The following is a 26,722-nucleotide window of genomic DNA, read 5'->3' as shown; positions in this document are numbered from 1 at the left end:
GGTCAGCCGCCTCAACAATAGAGGCACGGAACATGGCCCATTCAGACTCAATGTCCCCCACCTCCCTCGGGACATGGTCGAAGTTCTGCCGAAGGTGGGAGTTGAAGCTACTTCTGACAGGGGACTCCGCCAGCCGTTCCCAGCAGACCTTCACAACACGTTTGTGCCTACCAGGCCTGACCAGCATCTTCCCCCACCATCGAAGCCAACTCACCACCAGGTGGTGATCAGTTGACAGCTCCGCTCCTCTCTTCACCAGAGTGTCCAAGACATATGGCCGCAAGTCCAACAACACAACCACAAAGTCGATCATCGAACTGAGGCCTAGGGTGTCCTGGCGCCAAGTGTACATATGAACACCCTTATGCTTGAACATGGTGTTCGTTATGGACAATCCTTGGTGAGCACAGAAGTCCAATAACAAAACACTGCTTGGGTTCAGATCGGGAGGGGCCATTCCTCCCAATCATGCCCTTCCAGGTCTCACTGTCATTGCCCACTTGAGCATTGAAGTCTCCCAGCAGAACGTGGGAGTCCCCAGAAGGTACACCCTCTAGCACCCCCTCCCGAGACTCCAAAAAGGGTGGATACTCCAAACTGCCATTCGGCGCATACGCACAAACAACAGTCAGGACCCTTCCCCACCCGGTGGTGGAGGGAGGCCACCCTCTCGTCCACCGGGGTAAACCCCAATGCACAGGCTCCAAGCCGGGGGGCAATAAGTATGCCCACACCTGCTTGATGCCTCTCACCGGGGGCAACTCCAGAGTGGTAGAGAGTCCAGCCCCTCTCAAGGAGATTGGTTCCAGAATCCAAGCTGTGCGTCGAGGTGAGTCCGACTATATCTAGCCGGAACCTCTCAACCTTGCACACTAGCTCAGGCTCCTTCCTCTTCAGAGAGGTGACATTGCACGTCCCAAGAGCCAGTTTCTGTAGCCGAGGATCAGTCTGCCAAGGTCCTCGCCTTCGGCCACCACCAAACTCACACTGCACCGGACCTCCTTGGCCCCTCCCATAGGTGGTGAGCCCATGAGAAGAAGGACCCACGTTACCTCTTCGGGCTGTGCCCGGCCGAGCCCCATGGGTGCAGGCCCGGCCACCAGGCGCTCGCCATCGAGCCCCACCTCCAGGCCTGGCTCCAGAGGGGGGCTCCGGTGACCCGCATCCGGGCAAGGGAAAACGTTGTCCAGAGTTTTTCCTCATCATTGGAGGTTTGTTGAACCGCTCTTTGTCTCATCCCTCACCTAGGACCAGTTTGTCTTGGGTGGCCTACCCGGACAACATAGCTCCTAGGATCATTGGGACACGCAAACCTCTCCACCACAATAAGGTGACGGTTCAAGGAGGGGTGTTCTTCATCTATTCTAGTAATTTCGCTGGTTAGCTCTGATACCTTCTTGGTATCTAATTTATTCCTGTGGGAAAGATATGAAATAATCTCTCCTCTTAAGAAGGCCTTTAGAGTTTCTCAGAGAATTCCTGCAGGGACCTCTGAGGATGTATTTGTCCCTAGGAAGAAACTGATTTGTTTTGATACAAATTCTGTACAGTTCTCATCTGCTAATAGAAGTGGGTTAAGACCCCATCTGTAAGATGAGTGTGTGGGGCATAATGATTTTAGCGCCAAGATCAGAGGGGCATAGTAGAAAATAACAATAGCATTGTATTTGCAAGATTTAATCGTAGGGAAGAAATTATTATCTATAAAGAAATAATCAATTCTTAAGTAGCAATGATGCACTGGTGAGTAGAAGGAATATGTTCTTGAGTTTGGGTTTAGAAATCTCCAGGGGTCGAATAGGATGTGGTCAGTTAAAAACTGTGTAATTGTCTTTGCAGTGTTAGATGTCATCCCCCCTGTGACAGTAGACCTATCTAAGAGTGGATTTAAAACACAGTTAAAATCCCCAGCCATTATAATTTTATGAATGTTCACATTGGGAATGGATGCAAATACATTTTGTATGAATTCCCTATCATTGACATTGGTTGCATAAATATTTATCAAAATTACTTTACAGTTAAATAAATTGCCCATGACAATCACATATCTCCCTTCAGGATCAGATACTACATCTGATACCACAAATGAGAGTGTTCTATGTATGAGAATTCCCACACCTCTAGTTTTCTTTGTAAAGCTGGAATGGAACATTTGGCTAATCCAGTCTTTTTGCAGCCGGAACTGATCTTTGCTTAGTAAGTGGGTCTCCTGTAAAAAATACTATTTTAGCATTTAAACCTGTTAGGTGAGAGAATACTTTCTTTCTCTTTAATTCGTGATTCAGGCCTTTAACATTCCAGCTCACAAAGTTAACCATCTCAGCATGGAGACACTGATTCTGAATTTTTGATGTCATTTTGTAGTCTTAACTGGAAGTGAGACAGGTTTAACCTTAATTTCCAATTTTCCCACGAGTTATTGTCATGCAGCCTATTGTTACGTTGGTAGTTATAGTTATATGGATTAAAAGGATAGATTAGATATAGCTTGCTCTCTTTCTCTCCCCCCCTTATCCCCCCACCACCCCATTTTGCCTCCCCACGTGAGGCTGGACCCCACTTCACAAAGTCCCGGTCCTCTGACATACCTAGATACAAAGCACGTCCAAAACAAAACTAGCCCACCAGCAGCAGCGTTTGAGGATTAAAAAATAGAGATATCTATTGCCGATAAAAGTCAAAATACTATAAGCATAAAATAAAATCTTCAACAGCCTTGAAATATTAGGACAATAAACCCAGGGAATGGTGTTAAAAAGTGGCCCTGGAAAAACCCTAATGCAATAATAACAATAATAATAAACCAAGGGTATGATGTTAAACAGTCTCCTTTAGAATAGAAAAGAAAAAAAAAAAAAACCTACTTTAATTTCTTCCACACATACGCATATAATTATAATTAAAACATAAACAAAAAGTATCAGAGAAAAGAAAAGGATGTATAATTATAGTACCTGTATCGTTGCAATCGGATCAGACAGCAGGTAGTAGCTTCTTGCCATGCCATGACAGGATGCGACTCACTATCGTATTTAAAAAAAAAAATGTCTTAATTCCTTATCTGCTTCCTCCTTGCTGGAGAAGATCTAATATTTGTCTTGAATATCCACTTTCAGTTTGGCAGGATACAAGAGGCTGTATCTGATATCAGCTTTCCGTAACCGCTGTTTAATGTTGTAAAAAGCTTCACGTTTAGCAGCTGTTGAGGGTGAGAAATCAGGGAAAATACAAATGTGGTTATTTTCAAATATAACCTCTTGTTTCTGTCTGAGAAGTGCCATTACATTAAGCTTAAATTGTAATCTCTTGAAGTGGACAATTAGAGTCCTAGGTTTAGAGGTATTTGATCCACGTATGAGAAAAGCTGCCGCTATCTCGGTATCTGATTTGAAGTCCGCTCCAATTATTTTTGAGAATAGTTCAGCTGCAAGTTTCACTGGGTTTGGACTTTCACGATTCTCAGGTACACCTTTTGATTCTAATATTATTCCTTCTGCATCCATCCAGGAGCAAACATTTGTAGGCTCATTGTAAATACAGTGCATCCGGAAAGTATTCACAGCGCATCACTTTTCCCACACTTTGTTATGTTACAGCCTTGTTCCAAAATGGATTAAATTCGTTTTTTTCCTCAGAACACTACACACAACACCCCATAATGACAACGTGAAAAAAGTTTACTGGAGGTTTTTGCAAATTTATTAAAAAAACAATACAAAAATACAATACTGAAAAAATGAAGCTAGCAGTAGCTGGCTTATTGTAAACAGTTTTTCAATTAAAAGAAAGATATTAGTATGTGCAAAGTATGCATGGATACTTTAAAATGAACATTGCCTAAAACTGCTTTGACAAAAGAGCCAAGATTTTCTAATAAAATATGTTTTATTTTCCTCAATATGCGATGCATATACTGTAAATTTCCATATACTTGGATTAAACAAATTATATATTCACAATTGACATAATACTGACAAACAAACATATTATGATTTAAATAACATAAAGGTATGCTTCTAACAAATGTTTCTAAATTAATTACATTTCCTTTCGATTATAATTTTTTTAGACAGTAATGCTATATATATATATATATATATATATATATATATATATATATATATACACTGTATATACACACCCACATACATATATATTATTATATGAGGTTTTTACAGTACTTGATCATAATTGTCTATATTCTGTAAAAGAATGTATTATATTTCTGTACCATTCCCTGTTAGTTTAACTAACTTAAATGTTAGTTTGTAAAAGTCAAAGAACTTGTTTTCTTCCTATATGAATATTACAATCGACAGGGTTTTAATTCAGATATATCTATTTTGCTCACCACCCTTTATATATATATATATATATATATCATTTTACAATCATATTCATAAAAACTCTTACTTCTAAAACATTTTGAGGATTTCAGAAAGTGTCCTCTATGTACAAATCAATTCAATTATAAAACACTTTACCTGCTGTTGTGAGTTAGAATGAAAGCCTGTGACCCTTTAGGCACTGATTTAAGGGAAAGCATTATACTAAATAACTGATTATGCTAAAATACTGGCTTAAAATGCTGTGTGAAAATGAAAATATCTGATAATCTTCCAAGACAAACTCTTTTGAGACAGTGTATATTTAGCCTGTAGGAGATCCTGGAGAATACAGTATGTCCCTTTACCATTTAAACATCCATCACATTTATTCCAGCAATTCAATAAGACAACAGTTTAAATATTTATTTGTAAACTTTACATTCCCTAAGTAATTCTACCAAAGAAAAGAAAAATGACGGACCACTTTGACAAAACAATAAACAAAATCATTCCACCAAATGGGAACAAAACACATAAAATAGGCAAAAAGAGACATAAAAATATGGAAATGCAACATAATCACTACAATAGGAGGACAGGGTTTCACATACAGTTTTATATGTATTTCAAACTACCATATTGGTATTTTGGATTCTTCATAGCTAACGAAACCTTGATCTGCATCGTTCCAGGAATGAAGACTTAACCTCCCGAACAATCAGTGGAGAAATGAACACCAAAGTGCCGCCAAGCTGTGCAAAAAGCAAACGATTTTTAAAAAACAAAAACAGAAACATGCTGAATTGTGGAAATATAAGAAAGTCAAAATCTATAGTATCATAGATGTATATAGAGGAGTTGCTTTTTCTGTCTGAGTTTGTGTTAACTAAAATGTGCGTGGACATACAAGACATGTTATCATCATAAAACACTTTTTTACTATTAAACATCTCATTAGTAACAGCTTGTTTATCTTATTTTAAAATATATATAGTTATGGCTGTGTTATAAATGAATCACAGTATCCTTACCATAACAATGAAAAAGTAAAATACTGAAGTCCATCCTAATTTGCTTTCAAACAAAGAGACCAGATACTGCAAAAACAAAAATCACAACAGCAAATTAAATAAATTTTGCTACAAATAGCTACTTCTTACATCTCTGATGGGAAAAAGTGTATAGTATGTTTGAATTACCAGACTAATGACAGCAGGTTGACTCTGGCCAAACACAGAAAAAAGTGACCGCAGCACTTCTACACTAAAAGTTTGTCCTAAACCTCTAAACATTGCAACAAAGCATTTTGTAATTATGTTGAAAATATCACAGAAAAAAACTTCATATAAAATCTCATACGATATAATGTAGAATAGCCCAGACAACCAAACTATTTACATGGCTGTATGTACATGCAGCTCACAAAGTACGCATGTTGAAATCTTCACTCTAACTTTAAACAGGGGAAAAAAATAAAACTCACTGGCACACTGAAATATTCAAATCTGTTGACTACACTGTGAAATGCTGCATAACTTGATTACAAGAACTATCTTTATGCTCAAAGCTACTTTTTAAAACGTTTATGTAACAATAATGTTCAATAAGATAATGAGGATACATCAAACCAAAACAAAATTTAAAAAATGTTACTGTAAATAAAACTGATACAGCAATCAAAATTGATAAAAGCTAAATTCCTTTATAATTTTACCTTTGACAACCATTTCCACATACATGCAAATGCAGTATTCTTTTAATTTTTCTTCTTTAATTCAGCCAGAAAATATCAACATATAGAAATTAAAAGGTTATACAAGTAATATATTTAATGTAATTCATTCACAGTTATATTGAGTTGGGATAAAAATGATTCCAGGAGCTGTGTGAATATGTGTTAAAGAGATACATAAAATTATACAGTAATTGCTCTTTTTAGTATTTCCATAAACTGCATTTTGTCTATTTGACTGTTACTTCTTTGACTATGCGATAAAAAAGGATACAGTGATTTAGAGTTTTGTTTTTTTTTGCTTTTAATTTTCAGATGCCTAAGCAGAATAGTTTGTACAGAGACCTGAGTAATGGTGTAAAGTCATAGGCCAGGTTTATGACTAATTGCTGTAATCCCTGATGTAGCCATGACATTTGATACATACTGCTATCATACAACACTTGTTATCTTAATGGCAATTTGAAATGCTGAAGTCTATAAATGGATTTAGTGCTCTCATATATCATACTTTGTGAACACCATCTGCGCCCTCTAGTGGGGTACTGTGGTTTTAATAGACTCCTGAAATTTCTTTTAACATTATATTGGTATTTCTTCATAGATTTCACAGCCAAAAGATGCATGCAGTCACTCTTCTTTCACAGCTGTCTGATCAAGGCCTCTGTCTGTTTGTGCACTGGATTCTGTACATACACATGTCACTTAGATAAATGTACATCTTTTAACTGGGCCAAATTTTTAATGTGTTGCATGGTACTACTGAATAATGTTACATAAAATCTATTAAGAAAATTGTCATCAACAATACTTTATTGTTTATAATTAAAATATTCAAAATATTGTCTCCACTGTTTGGCAGACATTTATCCTTTGTAAAGTCCAACCTGGAATAAGATGATTTTAGAGAATACATAAATCAATAGTTTTCCATTTATATTACAGCTCATATTTCAGTACTGGCAGATATTAAGAAAAGTCTTCTGAAATTATGTTAAAATGTAATGTGATTCCAACTCTTATTTAGGGATGCTTAAAACACATAGGAATATTAATATTACAAACAATATTAATATAGTTCATGCCTAATTTTATAACACATGAATCATAAAAAACACAAAAAATGTCATATATAAAAATAACTTTTATGGAAACCATACATTAAAATAAAATTTTACATTCCGGTTTTTTCTGAGATTGGTACAGTGATATAACTCACAAGGCTAGGTTTGAATCTCAGTCTTCACAATGTTTCTATGGAGTTTTAAATTCCCCTTGTGTCTTAAGGAGCCTTGCTCTGTATTTCCTTTACTCATCCCAAAGGAGCGTGTGTTAGATTAATTTGTGGTTCCAAAATTAGCCCTATATGAATGAGCATGGATGCGTGCAGCACTGTTCCATGTGACAGACTTGCACCTCAACCACAATCAGTTCCTGCCTTGCTCCCAATGCTCCCATGATGGGCGCAGACACCTATGAGGCTGAAGTCGATTAAGTGACATCAAGGATGAATGGATTAGGGTAAATATGTTCTAATACAGGTGATTTATTCTCTTCTAGTCTCTTCAAACTTAGTGGCACCTTGTACTTTATTATTTCTAAATAGTTTAATATTTTATTAATATTGATTGCAGCCATCATTTTGTTACTAACTTCTGAACAGGAGAACATTTCAGGTAATATAATTTGAAAGTTTTGGCCGTTTCCTTATTTGGTAAATGTTATTTCCTCCTTGACATTCTTAATAAACGTAGACTACTGGTATTCATACTGCTAAAATAGTTAAAGAACCAGATATATCTCTTGTATTATCAGCCATATTTTTCTTCAGCTTAATTTCAGCACTTTAAATGTCTTGTTTAACTGCTGCACTCTTGTACTTAATTTTCTTGTAGCTGCTTTTTCTCTTTAACTTCCTTATCATTTTCATATCCAATAAGAACATCTATTTCTTATTGTTTCTAATTTTTTTATGAAACTGTCCCCTATGAAAGAAATATACTTTAAAACCCAATTTATTGCTTCTCAATCATCTCAGCCTGGAGATGTTATAAAGAGTTAGTTTCATTAAAGAATAAATATTTCACATTTTTTAATTCAGTTATTTTTTCACAGTCATGGCATACATTTGCCTTAGAAATCTATATTGTTAAATGAAGGATAACTCATTAATAAAAAAGTGTCTTACCCAGTGACTGACAAGTGTTTGTGGGGCACACAGAAAGCATGAAATAAAAGCTTTAAAGCTTAACAAGAACATTTAGCTCAATAATGCAAAAATTCAAATTTCAGAAACCTTATTTTGAATGTTTCTGACATATGGTTAAGACAACAAAATGAAGATGAAAGTTTAATTAATTGCTTGGAACGGGTTTACTTTACTGCTTATAAAATGTAACCATGGACTATTATGGCTGAATTTAAAATAAACATTTTAATTTGATTATGCCTTCTTTGCCTTACTGATTTTTGCTTCCCCACATATGTCCTGACCTAGTCAGTTTCTCTCCATCATGAGTGAATTAATTTATCTGCTCAGTGCTTTCTTTAATATATTACATTTCAGCAGTATTGAAGGTAATGCTGTGGATGGGGCTTGCACTATGTAGTCAGGCTGGCATCAATACTCACTGGTAAATGAAGAGCTTTGAGTTGAAAATCAACTTAAAATACACAATATTAAGGCCTGTGGTCTGGTAGGAATTAGGATACACAGAGAAGATTCCTGTAGAGAATACATATGCTTTACAAAACAGCAGACAAGTCTAAGGAGTGAACTGAGATCTTCAAAGCTTTAAACAGCTGGGATAAAAGCAGTGCTACTACTAGGTACTATCTACCACTCTACGCTGAAATTAACAAATAGGTTACAAAAGCACTGGCATGTAGATGGTGGGAAAGAAACAGATTACTGTAAATATTAACTCTATTTTGAAGGAGTTACAAGTGACATGTTTTTGAGAAGTCATTTATCTGGTTGTAAAGTCAATAGACTGAAAGGGGCTATTGGCAATCATGATGGGAACACACATTTGAGTAGACTTCTTATCTTTCATATCCTAATTTGTTCCTTGCAAAGAACAATATCACTAAGCAATTTTCATATGGAGATTTTACCTGCCCTGCAGCAGCTCCCATGCTACCAGTTCCATCTATAATTCCTGTCACAGTGGCAAGTGCTTCATGGCTTCCCTGCAATGTCTTCTGTCTGCCCAAGTCTGCTGAAATGGCTGAGCTGATCATGTTGGCTGGACCTCCAATGAAAAAACCTGTAAGGCAAAATGAGGTTTACCTAGAATAAAGAATGATTGCAAACTCTAAAACCACCATTTGCCTTAGTCATCCACAAGTAACATGTGAACTACAGGATGTGTTTGTGTAACTGAACCTGCGACTGACTACGATTCTGTTCAGGGAAGGAATCTTCGTGGCTCCAGTTGTCACAGTAGTATCAATGGACACAAGTGAAATAAAACAAGAATGTGTGGATTGACTGCTACCAAAAACATAAGTGGCTAGAAGACACACTCACAGAGCTGAAACTATTTTAATTTATTTCTGTTCACATACCCATTATTCACTTAAAATATTTTTGCTTTTGCTAATTATGTATTGTCAGTGTCAACAGAAAAAGAAATCAGTTTAATTTCTCAGAAAGTGTGGCTGTCAATGGACATTTTACTTAAATAAAAGTTGATCTTATATTTAAAGAATGAGCTGCAGTAATACTTTCACTGTAGAACACTTCACTGAGTATCTTCTAAGCCCTCTGATAGAACAGGGGGTGGGGGCAAAATGACAAGCTGTATTTTACCCAGAACAAAAGCAAGCCTTCATATTACTTTGGTTGTGGCCTCTCATACTGGTTGCCAAGGTGATATTCATTCTGTAGACTCCGCCTTGATATACTTATTTGATGACCTTTAAAGCCCTCTATAGAAGACAGCAAAGTTTCCACTACAGAAATTTAGACATGTATCCATGTGTTGAACAGATGCTTAGTTTTCAGTTGGAAACAAAAAAGACACAACACGCCTCTATGAAATTAGCTCAATGTCATTTTATCAAGATTTTCCCATGACTAACATTTTTCAATTAACCCACAAAACTCACACATAATGAAATAAGTATTATCCAAATTAAACAGTAAAGCCTAAAATAACATTCTCATATATGCACACATACTGAATTCCACTTAATCAAGTTTAGAGTCACAGGGGGCCACAGACCGGGCAGTACCAGACACAAGAAATGAAACAACCATGGACAAGGCATGAGTGCATATCAGCTCCCATTCACAAACAGCCAAAATCATAAAGAGCAGTGTGGAATTTTCAGTTAATCTAAAATGAGTGCCTTTAGTCATGTGGGAGGAAAACTTGTGCAGACATGGGAAGAACCTGCAAGTTCTATACAGACAACAAACTGCCATGGCATTCAAACTGAAGATGGTGGATGTGCGAGACAGAAACTTAAGGTTAAATAGCTTTACTTTTATAAAGCATGCTGTTCAATTACCTGGTTACAGTATAAACATACAGTACTTTACCAAATATGCACAGCTGTAAATATGTTTACTTTGAAATATAATATGTAAATTGACTACTGAACTGAACCCATCTGAAAACATTACAGCATTCTATTTCATATTAATGAGGCTATACTTACAGAATATTATATATTTTTTGCAATACTGTAGACATGAAAGTTAACATAATGGTTTAAAACTCAATCTGTATTGTTTTCAGTGAAAATGACTGTGTGGGAACGTCCAAAAAATCAAACTTTTCATGGTGGTGAAGTATTTGTTAGTAGGCAGAAATGACAAAAAAAAGATAAGATGACTGTTAAAAAATATTAAGGCAAATTGTCCAATTAATACAAAATGAAGCAGAAACTTGCAATTTAAGTTTTGATTAAGGGTTAAGATGTTTATAATATTGTTACCAGCATGCAGAATATGAAATACAGTGAAAAAAAGAGTAATGCCACAGTAAAGAAATCAACAAATATTTGCAATTAAGAATTATACATTACTTTTCACAGTACCATAAAAGAAGAACAATCAATCATTACTTTATAGTATGCCTGTCCAACGTGACACATGTTTATGGGAGACAATGTCAGGGCTCTTTGGTTTGTTAATGCACTCCAAGTCGGGGGTTAGTGCTGTTGTCTCATGCCCATCTCCTTAGGTGCCCAGCTTGGAGCTGACAAGACACTGGAAATAATTAAAGTCTGATTTTACTACTTGGAAATTAATGAGGTGGTCCGCTGTTTTTATAGTTCCACCCTGAAATGTCAATTGCAGCAGATTCTTCAGAAGGACCGTCTGTGCCTTTCTCGTTCCCTTACCACTCATTGATAGATCATTTGAGGGTATCGGAGTGGACATAGTAGGCCCCTTCAAACCCTCTGTCAGGGGATAGAACTACATTTTTTGTGGAATACGGTACACAATATCTGAAAGCTATTCCCTTGAGACAAGCCAATTCCAAGAACATTGCATAAGAACTTATAGGGGTCTGTGCATGGGTTGGCATCCTTAAAGAAGTTCTAATGGACCAAGGGATGCCTTTTTCCTTGGAAGTGTTCACTTACTAAATTACAAAATTAAGCACTTAAAAACCTCAGCCTTTCATCCTCAAACTGATGGTTTGGTCTATCAGGTTAATCAGATATTCAAGCAAATGCTTTGCATGGTTGTCAGCAAGCATAGGAGGAACTGTGGTCACTTACTCTGCATTGTGTTATTTTCATACCTGGACGTTCACAAGCCTCCAGAGGTTTCTTGCCTTTTGAAGTGCTTTATGGATGACAACCCCAGAGTTTATTGGACATTCTAAAAGAAGGCTGCAAAAATGAGGCACTCCATCCACTAATATTTTGGAATATATTGTGTAGTTATGTGATACATATGAATAAATTAAACCTACACTAACAGTGAATATGTAGTATGTGAAAGCAGCACAGGCCACCCTATAATGATCATGGCTCCATTAGTTTAATCCTGGTGATTCACACTCCAAATTATTGGCTCATTGGCAAGGACCCTACAAAATTAAGGAAAGGAAGGGCTTGATTGACTATTTGATGAAGCAATTGAACTGTTGACTAGACGAACAGGTCTAGCATGTAAAATTGTTAAAACCATGGAAGGAACGAGATTCTGATACCTAAAACTGCATTCTCTCTTTGCTCTCACTGCAAAACTTAATTTTGTAGCCAATTTGAAGGCCAAGCAGAGACAAAAGCTGGAAGCAGCCATCCTTTCTGTCCCAGGCGTGGTGAATGAAACACCCAGAAGGACCTCTAGGATTGCACATGACATAATAATTGACCCGGAGGTGGCAGTTTGAGCATGCGTGTGTTGACACCAGGAGGCAAAATGAGCTGAAATGGAACTTGATATCAAACAAATGCTAGAGTTCGAGTCCCTGGTCTAGTCTCATTATTTTGGCCCAAAAGCGAGACAGTACTTAGCATTTCTCCAATGCCTTCAAGGTCTCCTGGTTCGATGAATAACTAACTCTTTGAATGTCTTATTACCTGACCAGACCTACCATGACAAAAGAATGACAGATTCCCTTAATGGAGTTTGCAAAAGAAAAGACCACGTTTATCACCTCTAGTGGTCACTAAAGGTACTATGTCCTCCCATTTGGATTGCACAGGGCACCAGCAGCCTTCCAATATCTGGTTGATAAAGTGATACAACCCCCACAATTCCTACAGTGTCACCTAACAGGGTGCCATTGTCATCTATTCCAGCAGCTGGGGGGAACGCGTGTGCTCCCAAATATTTAAGTGGCATGGTGTGTGAGGGAACTGTCCATCCAGTGTACCAAAGTAGAGCTGGAAACTATTGGACTGGGAGACAAGGTATGCTGTCATGGAAAAGGAACCCTTGGCAATTAAATGGGTAATAGAACAGCTGAGATAATACTTCCACAGTCGCAAGTTCACTCTTTTCTTCAACTATGCACCACACCAGTGGATGGTGCTGCAAAAAGAGTTAAATAAGATGGTCACCAGAAAGTTCTTGGATCTTGGAAAAAGAAAAGGAAACATTTTAAAAATAACGTAACAAGATTGTCAATGTAATCGTTTTGTGACTGTTATGAGTGTTGCTGTCATCAAGGATTTGATTATTATTACTGTATTTCTTTCAATCAGGTTCATATTTGGAGGATGTGTTGTGTTCAACTTACGTCTTCCTCTATATCTGAGACATCACACACTGCATGCATGGGTTTACCTTTCCCAGTCCTGCAAACTTTAGCGAAGTGGTTTAATTTACCACATTTTTTACACTGTCTTCCTTTAGCTGGACATTGACTTTTTCCACCGTGTGCTTTGTTTCCGCAGTAGCTGCACTTATGAATATACTTGTATGCATCACTCGCTTCATATTCTTTTGCTGCCTTCTCAATTGTGTAATGCGTTTTTTTGTTCAGCGCTCCTTGGAGCTCTTGCTTGTTGTCTGTGTACTGCATTCACAGTCAGTTCACGTGAGCCGCTCGGAGTACATGCATTGAAGGTTCTCAGCTGTGGTTGTGCTATCTCGTGCGATCTTGCGACGTCCACAGCTTTATTTAATGTTAGCTCAGACCCGGCACTTAAAAGTTTCTCTCACACTTTTGCTGAGTTTGTGCCAAACACTAGTCTATCCCTGACCATCTCATCTTCGTTTGCATAAGCACAGTCCTTCACCAGCAATTTTCACTCCGTTACAAAGTGATCAAAAGTTTCGTTTATACCCTGCGTCTTCTCATTAAACTTGCATCTCGCGAATATCGTATTCGTCTTAGGCATGACAAACGCCTCAAAACGGTCATAATAAGTTTTCAGTATCTTGGCTTCCTCCTGGGTGAGAGTCCACGTGTTAAAAATGTCTCTTCCTTTTTCCCCAGTCCACAGGAGCAGGTAGCTGCATTTCTCACTCTTGTCTTTGCCTTTTAGCGGGCCAGAAAACATCAGCTCTACCTGCTGTCGGAACTTTTTCCATTCTCCTGGCAGTTTAAGAGAATCCCAGTCAATTCGTGGCGAGGTAACTCCAACAAAATCCATGACTGTCCTCTATTCTGACACCATGTCTTGTTTTCACAAATTGTGAAAAATGAAATGATGGCGAGACTTTCTTTTAAAGTATGCAGGGGAACTTTATTTATTACAACTCTTATATTCACGGCATCCGTGCTCTAAATTAACTTCCATTATAGTAACCTTGAGGTCCCTTTTTCTGGTGCCTTCCTGATGACATAGGTGCCTAAACCATGCCTGATAATAATACATTTCAATGACATATAAATATTACAGTGATCACCTCGATAGACATCACACCACCCAAATCGCTACTCGTGGATCTATGATGTTTAACAGGCATTCCTGGTATTTACTTTTTGATTTGCCTGCGAATATTTAGCAGCAGCGTGTCTATTGGATTGCTGCTGACGGACGGCCTTATATAGGCAGGCATTCAATTACGTGGGAGGCGTGGGTATGGAGGACACAATACAGGAAGGCAGCCGACTACGTGGGAGGCGTGGTGATGGGGGACACAACCCCGCCTCACACGGCGACCGAGCTGCAGGCTATGGCCGTATATAAGTACATAAGTAGGATTCAGTTCTGACCGTTGCGCGTAGAATTTCGAAATGAAACCTACTTAACTTTTGTAAGTAAGCTGTAAGGAAGGAACCTGCCAAATTTCAGCCTTCAACCTACACGGGAAGTTGGAGAATTAGTGATGAGTGAGTCAGTGAGTCAGTCAGGGCTTTGCCTTTTATTAGTATAGATATCAACACTAGCAGGTATTTATTGGTTTACAGTCATTTAGAAGAATTGCTAGAATCTGCTCTCCCAGGCCCCCACCTTCATTCTCTTTTCTCCAATTGCAGCAGAATATCATAAATATTGGTGGGTGGGAATAGGGAACCACTCAGCAGGAAGGAATAAGCAAAAAGTTAATGAAAGATAAATAGATTGCTTCTTACCTGTTTGATTCATTGATGCTCCTTTATGATTACCTACTGAAATTGTTTTATTTATTTACTTTTTCAAAACATCATTAATAATGTTTAAAAAAACACATCCAAGTCAATCACATACAAATATGATTGTGGCAGAGCAACTTCCATCCTTTAGTGAGACCTGTGAGTAGCACCAGAGTGATTCAACCATAGTAGTGTGCTTTAACACTAGAATTCCCAAAGCCCGTAATCCTGGCCCACCTTAAATTCCTTCTTTTCTCAGCTGGAAATTACAGGGAATTCTCTGATGTGGCAGGATAAAAGCTGACACACAAATATAGGGTTGAATGCACATGTGCTGTACAAGGCATCCACAGGGTCCACTGAGAATGGAACAGTGTTCATGGCTCACGTTGCAGAGGAACTTCGTCATTGCTTCTTACAAGAAAAGGTGATGGAAAAAGAAAAGAGGATGCAACATCGACAAGCTTCTCTTCCTAGACCTCCACTTCCCCCAGGAAAGAAAGTTCAGTGTCAGGTGCTCATTCAGTGTAATAAGAACCACAGCATAGGGAGGTGTATACATTGCAACAGGTACACATGTCGTAAATGTAGGAAGGACAGTCCTTGGGTGTGTGGGAACTATTAACACTTGAGTTTGATGATTGTATATAGCGCGGAACTGACATCACTGTACTATTTTGTCCTCTGCATCTCCTGGAGTACAAAAGAAACACCACAGTGCACCAGCATGTAGAGACTGGGCAAGAGCAAGGGGGAAAAAAAAACAAATAAACAAACGCGGCCACTGACTACAACAGAATCAAGGTATGTGAATGAATATAATGTTTCATTAGTGTAAGAATGTTTCTGAAATGTACTATACAGGTTATAAAATGAATTATTCCAAATGTCACATATACCTATGTCTCTCTTTTTTGTTAGTGCGGCTTTGACATCATGGACCAGAAGGAGCATACTAATTCAGCGTGAGCAGGAAAACTCAACCATAAAACTGAATAAAAAAAAAATTCACATCTACAATCATTCTCAGTCACACACACCATTTACACCCACGTCCAAAGTTTTCCCAGTCCCAGTCTTGTTCATGCACAAGATCTGATAATGTTTTCAAATCAATAGCTTACCCTAACCTGCTTTCTTTTTCTTCAGTTATATTCTTGAATAAAGGTACACTTGTTTTGTTATATTTGTACATTTTGTAAAAGTGTTTATTTGTTATTTGGACTTCAGGCTTCACAAATTATATACTTTATGTCTACATTTTGTCAATTATTACTAAAACTAGGGGGCTTTGCCCGCTGCTCGCTTCGCTCACCAACCCCCTGGCCTGCGTTATGCACCAGCCACTTCACGTCTCTGCCGCTTACGTATTTAGATTTCACTTTCACCAAACAACAAATCTTTTAATTCTCGTGGATAAGCCTCTTGATTGGGAAGAAACAATGAATACTTTTCCCTGATGGCAACACGAATTAGATGATCTACAAGTCTCCGACTTAAAGTTTAAAGCCAAACAAAATCTACATACTTCTTTCATACCACCTATGTCCATATATTTAATCTCTTTTCACTGATTCGTTATTTCACCGAGTAATAATTTCTGTTTGTTAGCGCTAATGCGATCTTTACTATCAGTTTTTTAAGACTTTAGAATTTTAGTACTTTCATAATCTCTAACCTGCTCTGCATGTGTATCGCAGCAACATTTTTGAATCTCTTTACAATGTTCTACGTTGTCTTTTATTTCCGACCCTGCTTGGAGCCGAGAGCGCAGAAACTGTGTCGGACAATATCGTTCACATGAATAAGAAGTGATTGGACCGTGGACGTGGTTGTAAATGTTTGAGAGGAGGGTGGGACTTGTGAAAATCTCTTGGCAAAAAGTCTCATTTCATGGGACATGAAATTATCTCTTGCGGGAGTTGAAATTATCTCTGAGAAAGTCTCGTCCCAGGATTTACTTTTATAATAAAGAGACATGGAAAACATTTCTGTTTTAACAATGTTTTTACATAGATTGTTGTAGACACCAAACACACATGAAATGTATGTATTCCAAATGACAATATATTATTTACAACTCCAGGCACTTCACTTCAAGATAAACACTGAGCACTGAGAACCTTCTTTGTGAATTGAGCTATGGCAGTGGGCAGGGGCTCTATGGGATTGCAGGCTGCTTTGCTGCTTGTACTAATCAACTCATCTAAAAGCTGAACTTAGCCTAGAAGACCTGCAAAACATCTACACTTTTTTGTTGGCTGTTTTAAATGTAAAGAAAATACCCTTTCATATATATGTTGTAAAGCAATAACTATTAAAATAATCTAGATGTTACACATTTTTCGAATGATAAATGCTATTTTTACATGCTAAACATTTGTTGTACGAGAAGTATGATGTTTAGAGACCAAAAGGAATGTGAAATGATTAGTTATATCTATTTTGTGCTCATAATTGGCGATTCCATAGTGCGGAATGTTAGAATTCCAAACTATGTTAAACCAGCAGTTAATGTTAAGTGCCTTGCAGGGGCCAAGATTTCTGGCATAAAGGCCGCATTGGACCGTGTTGCCGACGATGAAGTATCTACCTTATTGCTGCATGTCGGCACTAATGATATTTATTTACAGCAATCTGAGGTATTAAAGCGGAACTTCATCTCTCTATGCACCAAAGCTAAAACAAAATGTCGGAATTTAATTGTATCTGGTCCCTTACCAAGATTATATAGAGGGGATGTGATTTATAGTAGATTGCATTCCTTTCACTGCTGGCTAGAAACCTGGTGTGCAAATAAAAGCATAGCATTTGTGAACAATTGGGATGATTTTTGGGAAAGGCCTGGATTTTTCAGAAGAGATGGTCTTCATCCTAATTGGAGGGGATCTTATTTATTATCCCAAAATATGGCAGCAAAACTGCCTGGTTGACTGATTAGAGCACCATCCAGGCCGCAGTCATGTGATCTTAAATCACAGGCTGTTCTTTATCCCACCTGTTATTTTCCTGAAGCTGTTACCCATAATCCCTGTTGTGGGGCATCCAGTAAATTTAGTCTTGATACAAACCATAAATTAATTGATAACCAAAAATAAGGTGTATAATTAGACCAAGGGATAAAACCAGACACTCCACCAGGGGCATCTGTAATAGAAATTTAATTCAAATTAAAACAAAAAATATATCAGCAGTTCAGAAAGAACCATGCAGTTTTAAATGCTGTTTATTGAACATTCGCTCTCTTGGCACTAAAGCTGTTTTGGTAAATGATATAATATTAAGTACAAAATCTGATCTGTGTCTTCTTACTGAAACCTGGCTTAGTAAATGTGACACTGTTCCCTAGCTGAGGCGTCACCAGATGGATACTCGTTCCTTCATAAGTCTAGAGATTCTGGTCGAGGAGGAGGCCTTGGAATAATTCATTGTAACAAAATGCAAATCACTCCTAAAAATTTAGGCAACTTTACATCCTTTGAGGCATTCATTTTAAATATTAAAACAGATTCCAACACAATTATAGTGCTAGTCTACAGACCACCAGGGCCATATTCATTGTTCATGACTGAATTTAGCAACCTTCTGTCTGATTTGGCTATAAATTATGATCACGTAGTTCTGATGGGGATTTTAATGTACACATTGATGTGGAAACTGACACTTTTAGCAAATGTTTTACTTATTTGTTAAATTCAGTAGGATTTTGTCAGATTGTCAAAGGTCCAACTCATAATCATAACCATACATTAGATTTAATTATAACTTACAAAGTTGAAATTCAAAATTTAAATATTACTCCATTAAATGTAGTTATTTCCGATCACTTCTTAATTACGTTTGATTTAGTTCTGCCCATGCCAGCACTCGCAGATTAAAACAAAGACAGTGCGACATCTAGATTGTAATTCTGCTTCAAAATTTATAGATACCTTGAGTAAGTCGAGTGTAATTGTGGAAAACCATTTAGATCAGTTAACATCAAATGTAAACGTGGAAAACAATTTAGATCAGCTAATATCACATTATAATGTGACCTTGAGAGATGCTCTGGACACAGTGGCTCCCCTAAAACAAAAGTGATCAAAGCACATAGAAACTCTCCCTGGTTTAATGAAAATACTCGAGCTCTTAAATTAGAGTGTCGAAAACTGGAGCAGATGGAGAACAACAAAGCTACATGTCTTTCAAATTGCATGGACAGAGAGTGTAATAAATATAAAAAGCCCTCTTTAAAGCTCGCTCAGAATACTATTCTACATTAATAGATAGCAATAATAAAAATCCTAGGGTACTTTTTAGAGCAGTGGCTAAATTAACAAATGGGAATTCAGATCAACAGTGCAAAATACCAACAGATATTAGCAGTACAGACTTTATGAACTTCTTCAATGAGAAAATTAAAAATATAAGATCCCAGATCTCAGCATCACAGTACAAACCAAATACTAGCTTAGCAGACCCTGCCACATTGCATTCAGCACTTTAATAATTTTAATCCTGTAACTCACAGGAAGTCTTAACTTTAATTACTAAAATGAAGCCCACTACTTGTTCCCTAGATCCAGTGCCAACAAAACTAGTAAAAGTGCAATGGATGTTCTTGCAGCCTATTCTAACATTATCAATAGTTCATTACTGCATGGCACAGTACCTGATGCACTAAAAGTGTCAGTCATTAAACCTTTACTTAAAAAGTCAGACCTAGACCCACACATACTAAATAACTATAGGCCTATTTCAAATTTACCATTTCTCTCTAAAATACTAGAAAAGTAGTCGCCAGTCAGCTTCAGTCACACCTTACGCATTACAATTTATTTGAGAAATTCCAGTCTGGCTTTCGCACTGGTCATAGTACAGAAACGGCACTAACACGGGTTGTAAATGACATTCTGATATCCTCTGATGAAGGAAATTCCACTGTAATTATGTTGTTGGACTTAAGTGCAGCATTTGACACCATTGACCATTCTATTTTACTGCACAGGCTAGAAAGCGATGTTGGGCTTACAGGCCCGTGCTCGCTTGGTTCAGTTCTTATTTATCAAATCGATTCCAGTATGTACAGAAATGTGCAGACAGTACTCCATCATTATACACAGAAGTTCAATATGGTGTCCGCAGGGCTCAGTACTGGGACCTTTACTGTTTTCACTTTACATGCTTCCACTGGGATCTCTCATTAGGAAACATAATGTTAATTTTCACTCGTATGCAGATGACACCCAGTTATACCTTTCATTTAAATCAAATGAAGTTTCTCCGATGTTGTCTTTAATTAGTTGTGTTAGTGAATTAAAGGAATGGATGAATGAGAACTACTTGTCTTTAAATACAGATAAAACAGAGATGTTAATTGTTGGAGGGAATGACGCTGATCACAGCAATATTTTGTCGTCATTTAACTCAGTTGGAATCCCAATTAATTTTACTGAATCAGCCCGCAATCTAGGAGTTATCTTTGACTCTAGCATGTCATTTAAAGCATATTACAAAGTCGTCCAAAACATGTTTTTCCATCTTAAAAATGTTAGGAAATTAAGGCTTTCTAAATAAACAGGATTGTGAGAAATTAATTCATGCATTTATCTCTAGTAGGATTGACTACTGCAATGCGGTGTTCACTGGCTGTTCAAACTGTTCTCTATACAGCCTCCAGTTAATCCAAAATGCGCTGCAAGAATTATTACAAGAACAAGAAAATATGAACACATAACCCCAGTTCTTAAATCTTTACACTGGCTCCCAGTTAAGTTTAGGGCAGATTTCAAAATCCTCCTTTTAACATATAAAGCATTAAATGGCCAAGGTCCGCTTACTTGTCTGAACTTATCATGACTTACAAACCTGAGCACATTAAGATCTCAAGATGCCGGTCTGCTTAGGATTCCAAGGATTAATAAAATAACAGTGGGAGGTCGAGCTTTTAGTTACAGGGCCCCTAAACTGTGGAATGGTCTTCCTGCTTCCATAAGAGATGCCCCTTCAGTCTCAGCCTTTAAATCCCGGCTGAAGACTCACTACTTCAGTTTAGCATATCCTGACTAGAGCTGCTGATTAACTGTACATACTGCATCTCTGTTGTTAGTCATTAGCACTATAACATAAGTAACATGATAATTATATTTGAATACTAACCCTCACCTATTCTGTTTCTTTTCTCGGTACCCAAATGTGGCATTGGTGCCACGCCCACCTGCCAAGTTGTTTGCCTGCCTATGGTAAAGTCATCCCTGATGGAGGATCACAGGAATCATGGGAAAGAGGGTCCTTTCATCGAGCAACGTTTCAGCCGTGGCATGGCCAAATGGGGAGCAGCTAGATGGATGAGGTCTCCAGGACTCTAAAAATATCCAAACCTAATTATGTCACATCATCTACTGTTAAACCGTACTTCTAAAATTTTTATTATTATGCTGTCTTAAGGAATTGTTCTGTTCTGTATATTGTATTGTATTGACCCCCTACTTTTGACACCCACTGCACGCCCAACCTACCTGGAAAGGGGTCTCTCTTTGAACTGCCTTTCCGAGGTTTCTTCCATTTTCCTACAAGGTTTTATTGGGAGTTTTTCCTTGTCTTCTCAGAGAGTCAAGGCTGGGGGGCTGTCAAAAGGCAGGGCCTGTTAAAGCCCATTGCGGCACTTCCTGTGTGATTTTGGGCTATACAAAAATAAACTGTATTGTATTATTGTATTGTATTTTCATCAGTAGGTACTTTTATTGATTTTGGCAAACTTAAATTTTTGGATGTCAGATAAGGAGATAAGAGTAAATTTAAGGAACTTGTAGAAGACGTTTGGTTTGGCTTATGTATCATATTTTCCAATCTGGGACTGAACATCTGTGGACGTAATAATTAATGACTCATTTTTGTATTTGAAACAAAAGGTGCTGTTTAGACTTTCAACAACAATTCAGAAGTAGTCTGGTTTGGTGACATAGACACACGTACGACAGGGATAAGTAGCTTCATTTTTTGAGTGCACTGCACATGAAGTAGGGAAAGATAGAGTTTAGTTGTCCTATAGGTATGAAATGATATTAGACAACACTCTTTCAGTACACAGAACATGCTGGTGTTGTAGAGAAAGCAAACTATTAAGACCTGAGACCTGGTGGTAAAACAAGTTATACAGTATAAGCATTATGCTCATTAACTTAAACACTACTATATTTCAACATGGAAAATCTTTTTCTGTATTCTATTAAAGGATAACATCTGGAGTCATCCCCACCAGGATCTACAGCTAAACCTGCTAAGCCAATATTACTTTTTCTGCACCCCAATGCATTCTGTTGGATTGTATTCATAACATAACTTATTTAGTCATGGTTTTCTCCAGCCTTAGTGCCACAGCCTGTAATTACTAGAGGCCAGTATATGAATTAATTTAGTCAACACAGATGCTTATTCCAGAACTCAAGTTCATAACCTGTGTTCTGCATCATCTTTAGTGTTGCTGACTCAGGACCAGTGGGGTTTCTTATGTGAACCTATCACTTTTGAATTTGCTGTTTTGATGTCCCAAGTGGCAGATGGCATTGAAAAAAGGTTGTATCCAGGAAAAGCAACAGATTTGCAAGATGTAAGTCGCAAATACCAGGCTGATGCTTTAAGCAGCCATCCAGTTTCCATTACATTTTCATATATCATTAAATATTGTATAAAATAAATTCTTACTCACCTGTTATCGCAAGAATGACTGAATTCACAGCTTGATTATTTGGGGAATCTGCAAAATGAATGAAATCCTATATATTATATATGTGAAATTATAGACAAAATAAGGAACCTTCATAAAAGCAAAAATCTATCTTAGTTATATATATTATTAATATATTATTTATGCAAATATGTATATATTTTTATATACATGGTGATTAAAATGTATTGAGCCTGGTCTATTAAGTAAAACAACAGCAAATCAAAAACATTTCATTTTTTCAGCACAATCCATATTGGCACTTAAAAAACTGTCACTCTATGCTACTCAAATAAAACACTTTGTCTTGCTTGGACAATCACTCTATTGCAACTGACTTGACGTCTTCATGTTTTGCACAGGGTATCCAACAAAGCTAGCCTTTCAGACACAGGAACTGTTAGCATTCAGAGGTGAGCCAGAACTAGAGAGCAGGGTGGATACAGATCTTTTCAAATCCACAATTTTGCAGAGCAGCCTTAGTTGCCCTTGCCGTGTGAATGGGGGCATTGCCATTAAGCAAAAAAGGATGCTTACTTCTTAACTCTGATTGACTGCCAGAAAAATAAATCAGGGTAAAACTGACTAAGTGTGTGGGACTCTTCAAGTATGTAATCAATATATACTACATCTTCAGCATCTAATAAAATGTGCACATCTTGCCAGCATTTGCAAGCTGAATATCTTTGGTGCTGGAGTGTCAAAATGCTTCCATTATGTTTTTATATTAAATTTAACAGAAATGTAAAAGTTTAACATACAAATATGACAAATGAGTTTACATTTGATGCGTAATTAACTTATTTGGAACAATAAATATGTAACATTATACTAAAATGGAGACATGGGATAGGAAAATCATTAATAAAATTACTTAAGGTTATATTTTAGAGTATCAGGAAGTCTTGCAGAAGACCCCACTGAGAGTTACATAATTCAATATTGTGAATTTAAAGGACATTCCAAATGATAAAATCTACAATAGAAGCAAGAGAATGTATATTTAATTTATATTATATAATCTAAGATACTTGCAACCAATATAAAGACTTCATTTTTAATGGTCTCCAGTAATAAAGATGCTAAATCCAAAAAATCAAGTAATATAATATGTTTTGAGATAGTTCATTGACTATTGACCCCATAAAAAGAATAATTAAATAATAACTTACGGCTGTATCCTATTACAGATCCAATAGCTAAGATTAAACTGATGGCTAAAACAGGAGCTCTCTTGTGCAGCATATCTGAAATCAAACCTTGCACAGTCCCACCTACAGGAAAGATATACATTAAATTCAGTGTATATTACAGTATAATTGAAATGATAATCTATTAAAAATATTATTGGTAAAGTGCAGACCCTGATAACATACAAATTGCATTTTTTCCACCTGGATAGACCACATTGGTTTCCAGTGAATTTCAGAAACAGCTTTAAGGTTAAAAGTTCACTAATTAGTGCTTGTGTCAATACCACAAATGTTGTCATATCCACCGTTTGAATTTTTTAAAATACCCAGTATATACTGTATCTCTTTCATAATTCCTACTTTTGCAGTGAGCTAAAATGAAATAAGGTCACTGACAATACTGTATATCTTATACCAGCCTTGCATTTCCAAAAATGTTTTAAATGGATGAAGTTTTTAAAATAAGAAGATTTTATTTTGGGCAACATAAATTTGTGATACCTGCTGGTCAGCAGCAGATTACCAAAGTGCAACAGACAAAAATGTCTTCACCAATAACAAGTTTAAATTAAGAGATGAGCACTGAATTATCATTATATACTACAATACAAAATGTAGGCAGAAATTATTACTAAAATCTCAACTACTGAAACAATGTAAGAAAAAATAGTTTACAGGACTAGCTATAGGAAAGTGACAGTTAAATTTACATTTATGAGATTATTTTTTAACTTTTATATGTAATGCATCAAAGTATCAATTTTTAAAGGCAATAGACATAAAAAATAAGTTAGAGTTATTGATCATTATCCTGTTAAGTGGTAAAATAAGCTCATATGTCAAAAGAACATTTCATTTAGTAATTTTGTTTTAAAGCTTCATGGACTCAGGTAACTAATCTTAATTAAAGGATAAGTTTAAAAGCATTTGAAAAATCTGCCTAGAATATTTTGATCAACATGTCCTGATCCTACTGGATATATTGAAAAAGTATGGCATATACTGTACTTGGGTAGAGTGCTGCTGCTGCTTCATACCTCCAGGACAGTGGGTTTAAATCTGAACAGGTCAGGGAAGTTGGCATCAATTGTGTCTGCACTGTTTTTCTCCTGGTACCATAGATTTACTCTTATATACAGAAGATGGGCAGTCTACTTGAGCAGCAAGTCTAAATTGGTATGTTGGCAATGAGTGTAGATGTGAGCATTAATGTACCCTGCAACTCATTTTTATCCTCACAGGACTGTCCCTGTTTCATATTCAATGATGCCAAGAGAGAAGTCAGCATACCACAACTCTAACTTGTATTAAGCAAGTTAAGGAAAAAATTGATGTATAGCTGCTTACTTGGAATACAGTATAATACTGAGTAATATAGCATCCATAAACATCTAACGAAAAGATGAAAAAATGCTATAATGTTAGCTATCTTCACATGCAAATTTACTTTGAGTAAATTTTGTCTTCTTAATTTTTTCTTCATTATCATTTATTTACTTAAGTTTTTATTTTCAGTTAATAACAGGGAGGAAAAAATGAGTTAATATCTAGTCTGTGAGGAATTTACATGCTCTCTCTGTTCCTGCATGAATTCTTCTTTGAACACTCTGGTTTCCTTCCACATGCCAATGATATATGTGTCAGGTCAAATGATGACTAGATTTTTGAAAACTGATGAATTGGTGGGTTAACAATAAATAGAGAAATATACCAGCAACAAATTACCAGGTAATTCGATACTCCAATGTATTTTTAACCTCTGATTAAGATATTGACTAAATTTAGGTTCTTAGTTTCTGACTCCAAAGTTCTAATAAAACGTACAGAAATATTTTACCTATGATGCCTCCTACATCATACCAGATAGATAACTTGTCAGAGTCAGCTTCTTTCCAGCCAAAGTTGTTGCTCATGTAAAATGGCAACCAGAAGAAAAAGGCATAGTTGACGAGTTTGAGGCAGGCATAAGCTAGAGAATACTGGAAAAGATCACAAGACATGGAAAAGTAAGTACACGATACTGAGTCTAAATAAATTAATCATGTAAGATTACTTTGTACCCATAAAGAAAACAAACAACATATAAAGAATGAATATATACCATAAGTTACCCTGCTAAAGTCAAAAGATTCTAAGTATATATCCTGAAAAGAGCAAAATGACGTGGTTATACCCAGAATAATATTTTTGCAATTTTGATCTAAAACCATGGGCACCTGTATGACAAGCATAAATATTTCTACTGTTAATATTCTTTTATGTTATGCAGTTTGAGGTTATAAGGCATATACAATGTCAGCATGAGATATAGGTACTTACTCTACAGCATGCACAACTCTTGCTACTACTAGAATCTGTTTAGACACCTTCCAGGTGCAGCCTAAGTGAAAATTCACATCTTAAAGCATTCAACTAAGTGAGCTCAATTTACACCTTAATACCCAAAACGTTCTTTTTTATTTTCCCCCAAATCCTAATAAGCATGGAAAACACGTTTCTGGAAGTTTATTTCACTATAGAGACTAAAATAAAAAAAAATAAAAAAGGAAAGTGCACTCAAGACAGAAATGAATGGACTAAAGTGCCCTTTAATTGATAAACTGATTTGAACAAAACATTTCAGTTATAGTACAATGATTTCTGAGGCTTGATTGTAAGAATCTATATTTTAAATACAACTCAATTTAATAACTTTCAACATTGCAGACCATAAGACAGCCCATTCATCCCCTGCCTGATGTACAATTTAAAATGAAAAATAT

At 36.7% G+C, this 26,722-nt stretch overlaps 1 protein-coding gene across 2 annotated transcripts in view; it reads right to left on the bottom strand.

Moving 5' to 3' along the window:
- Positions 1–4,499: 4,499 nt before the first annotated feature.
- Positions 4,500–26,722, bottom strand: part of slc37a3 (solute carrier family 37 member 3) — a 60,953-nt gene continuing 38,730 nt past the window's right edge. For both annotated transcript variants that reach the window (XM_039760673.1, XM_039760674.1), the window contains 6 exons: positions 25,798–25,939; positions 23,940–24,041; positions 22,750–22,797; positions 9,181–9,332; positions 5,363–5,428; positions 4,500–5,083 (listed from right to left, as the gene is read on the bottom strand). In XM_039760673.1, the coding sequence (XP_039616607.1) occupies positions 4,994–5,083; positions 5,363–5,428; positions 9,181–9,332; positions 22,750–22,797; positions 23,940–24,041; positions 25,798–25,939 (600 nt within the window). In that variant the 3' untranslated portion in view covers positions 4,500–4,993. The remainder of the gene's footprint in view (positions 5,084–5,362; positions 5,429–9,180; positions 9,333–22,749; positions 22,798–23,939; positions 24,042–25,797; positions 25,940–26,722) is intronic.

This window comes from Polypterus senegalus, chromosome 8, assembly GCF_016835505.1.
Source record: "Polypterus senegalus isolate Bchr_013 chromosome 8, ASM1683550v1, whole genome shotgun sequence".
Classification (NCBI taxonomy): domain Eukaryota; kingdom Metazoa; phylum Chordata; class Cladistia; order Polypteriformes; family Polypteridae; genus Polypterus; species Polypterus senegalus.
The sequence above is the reverse complement of the archived record's forward strand: the minus strand, read 5'-3'. Positions and strand labels throughout refer to the sequence as shown.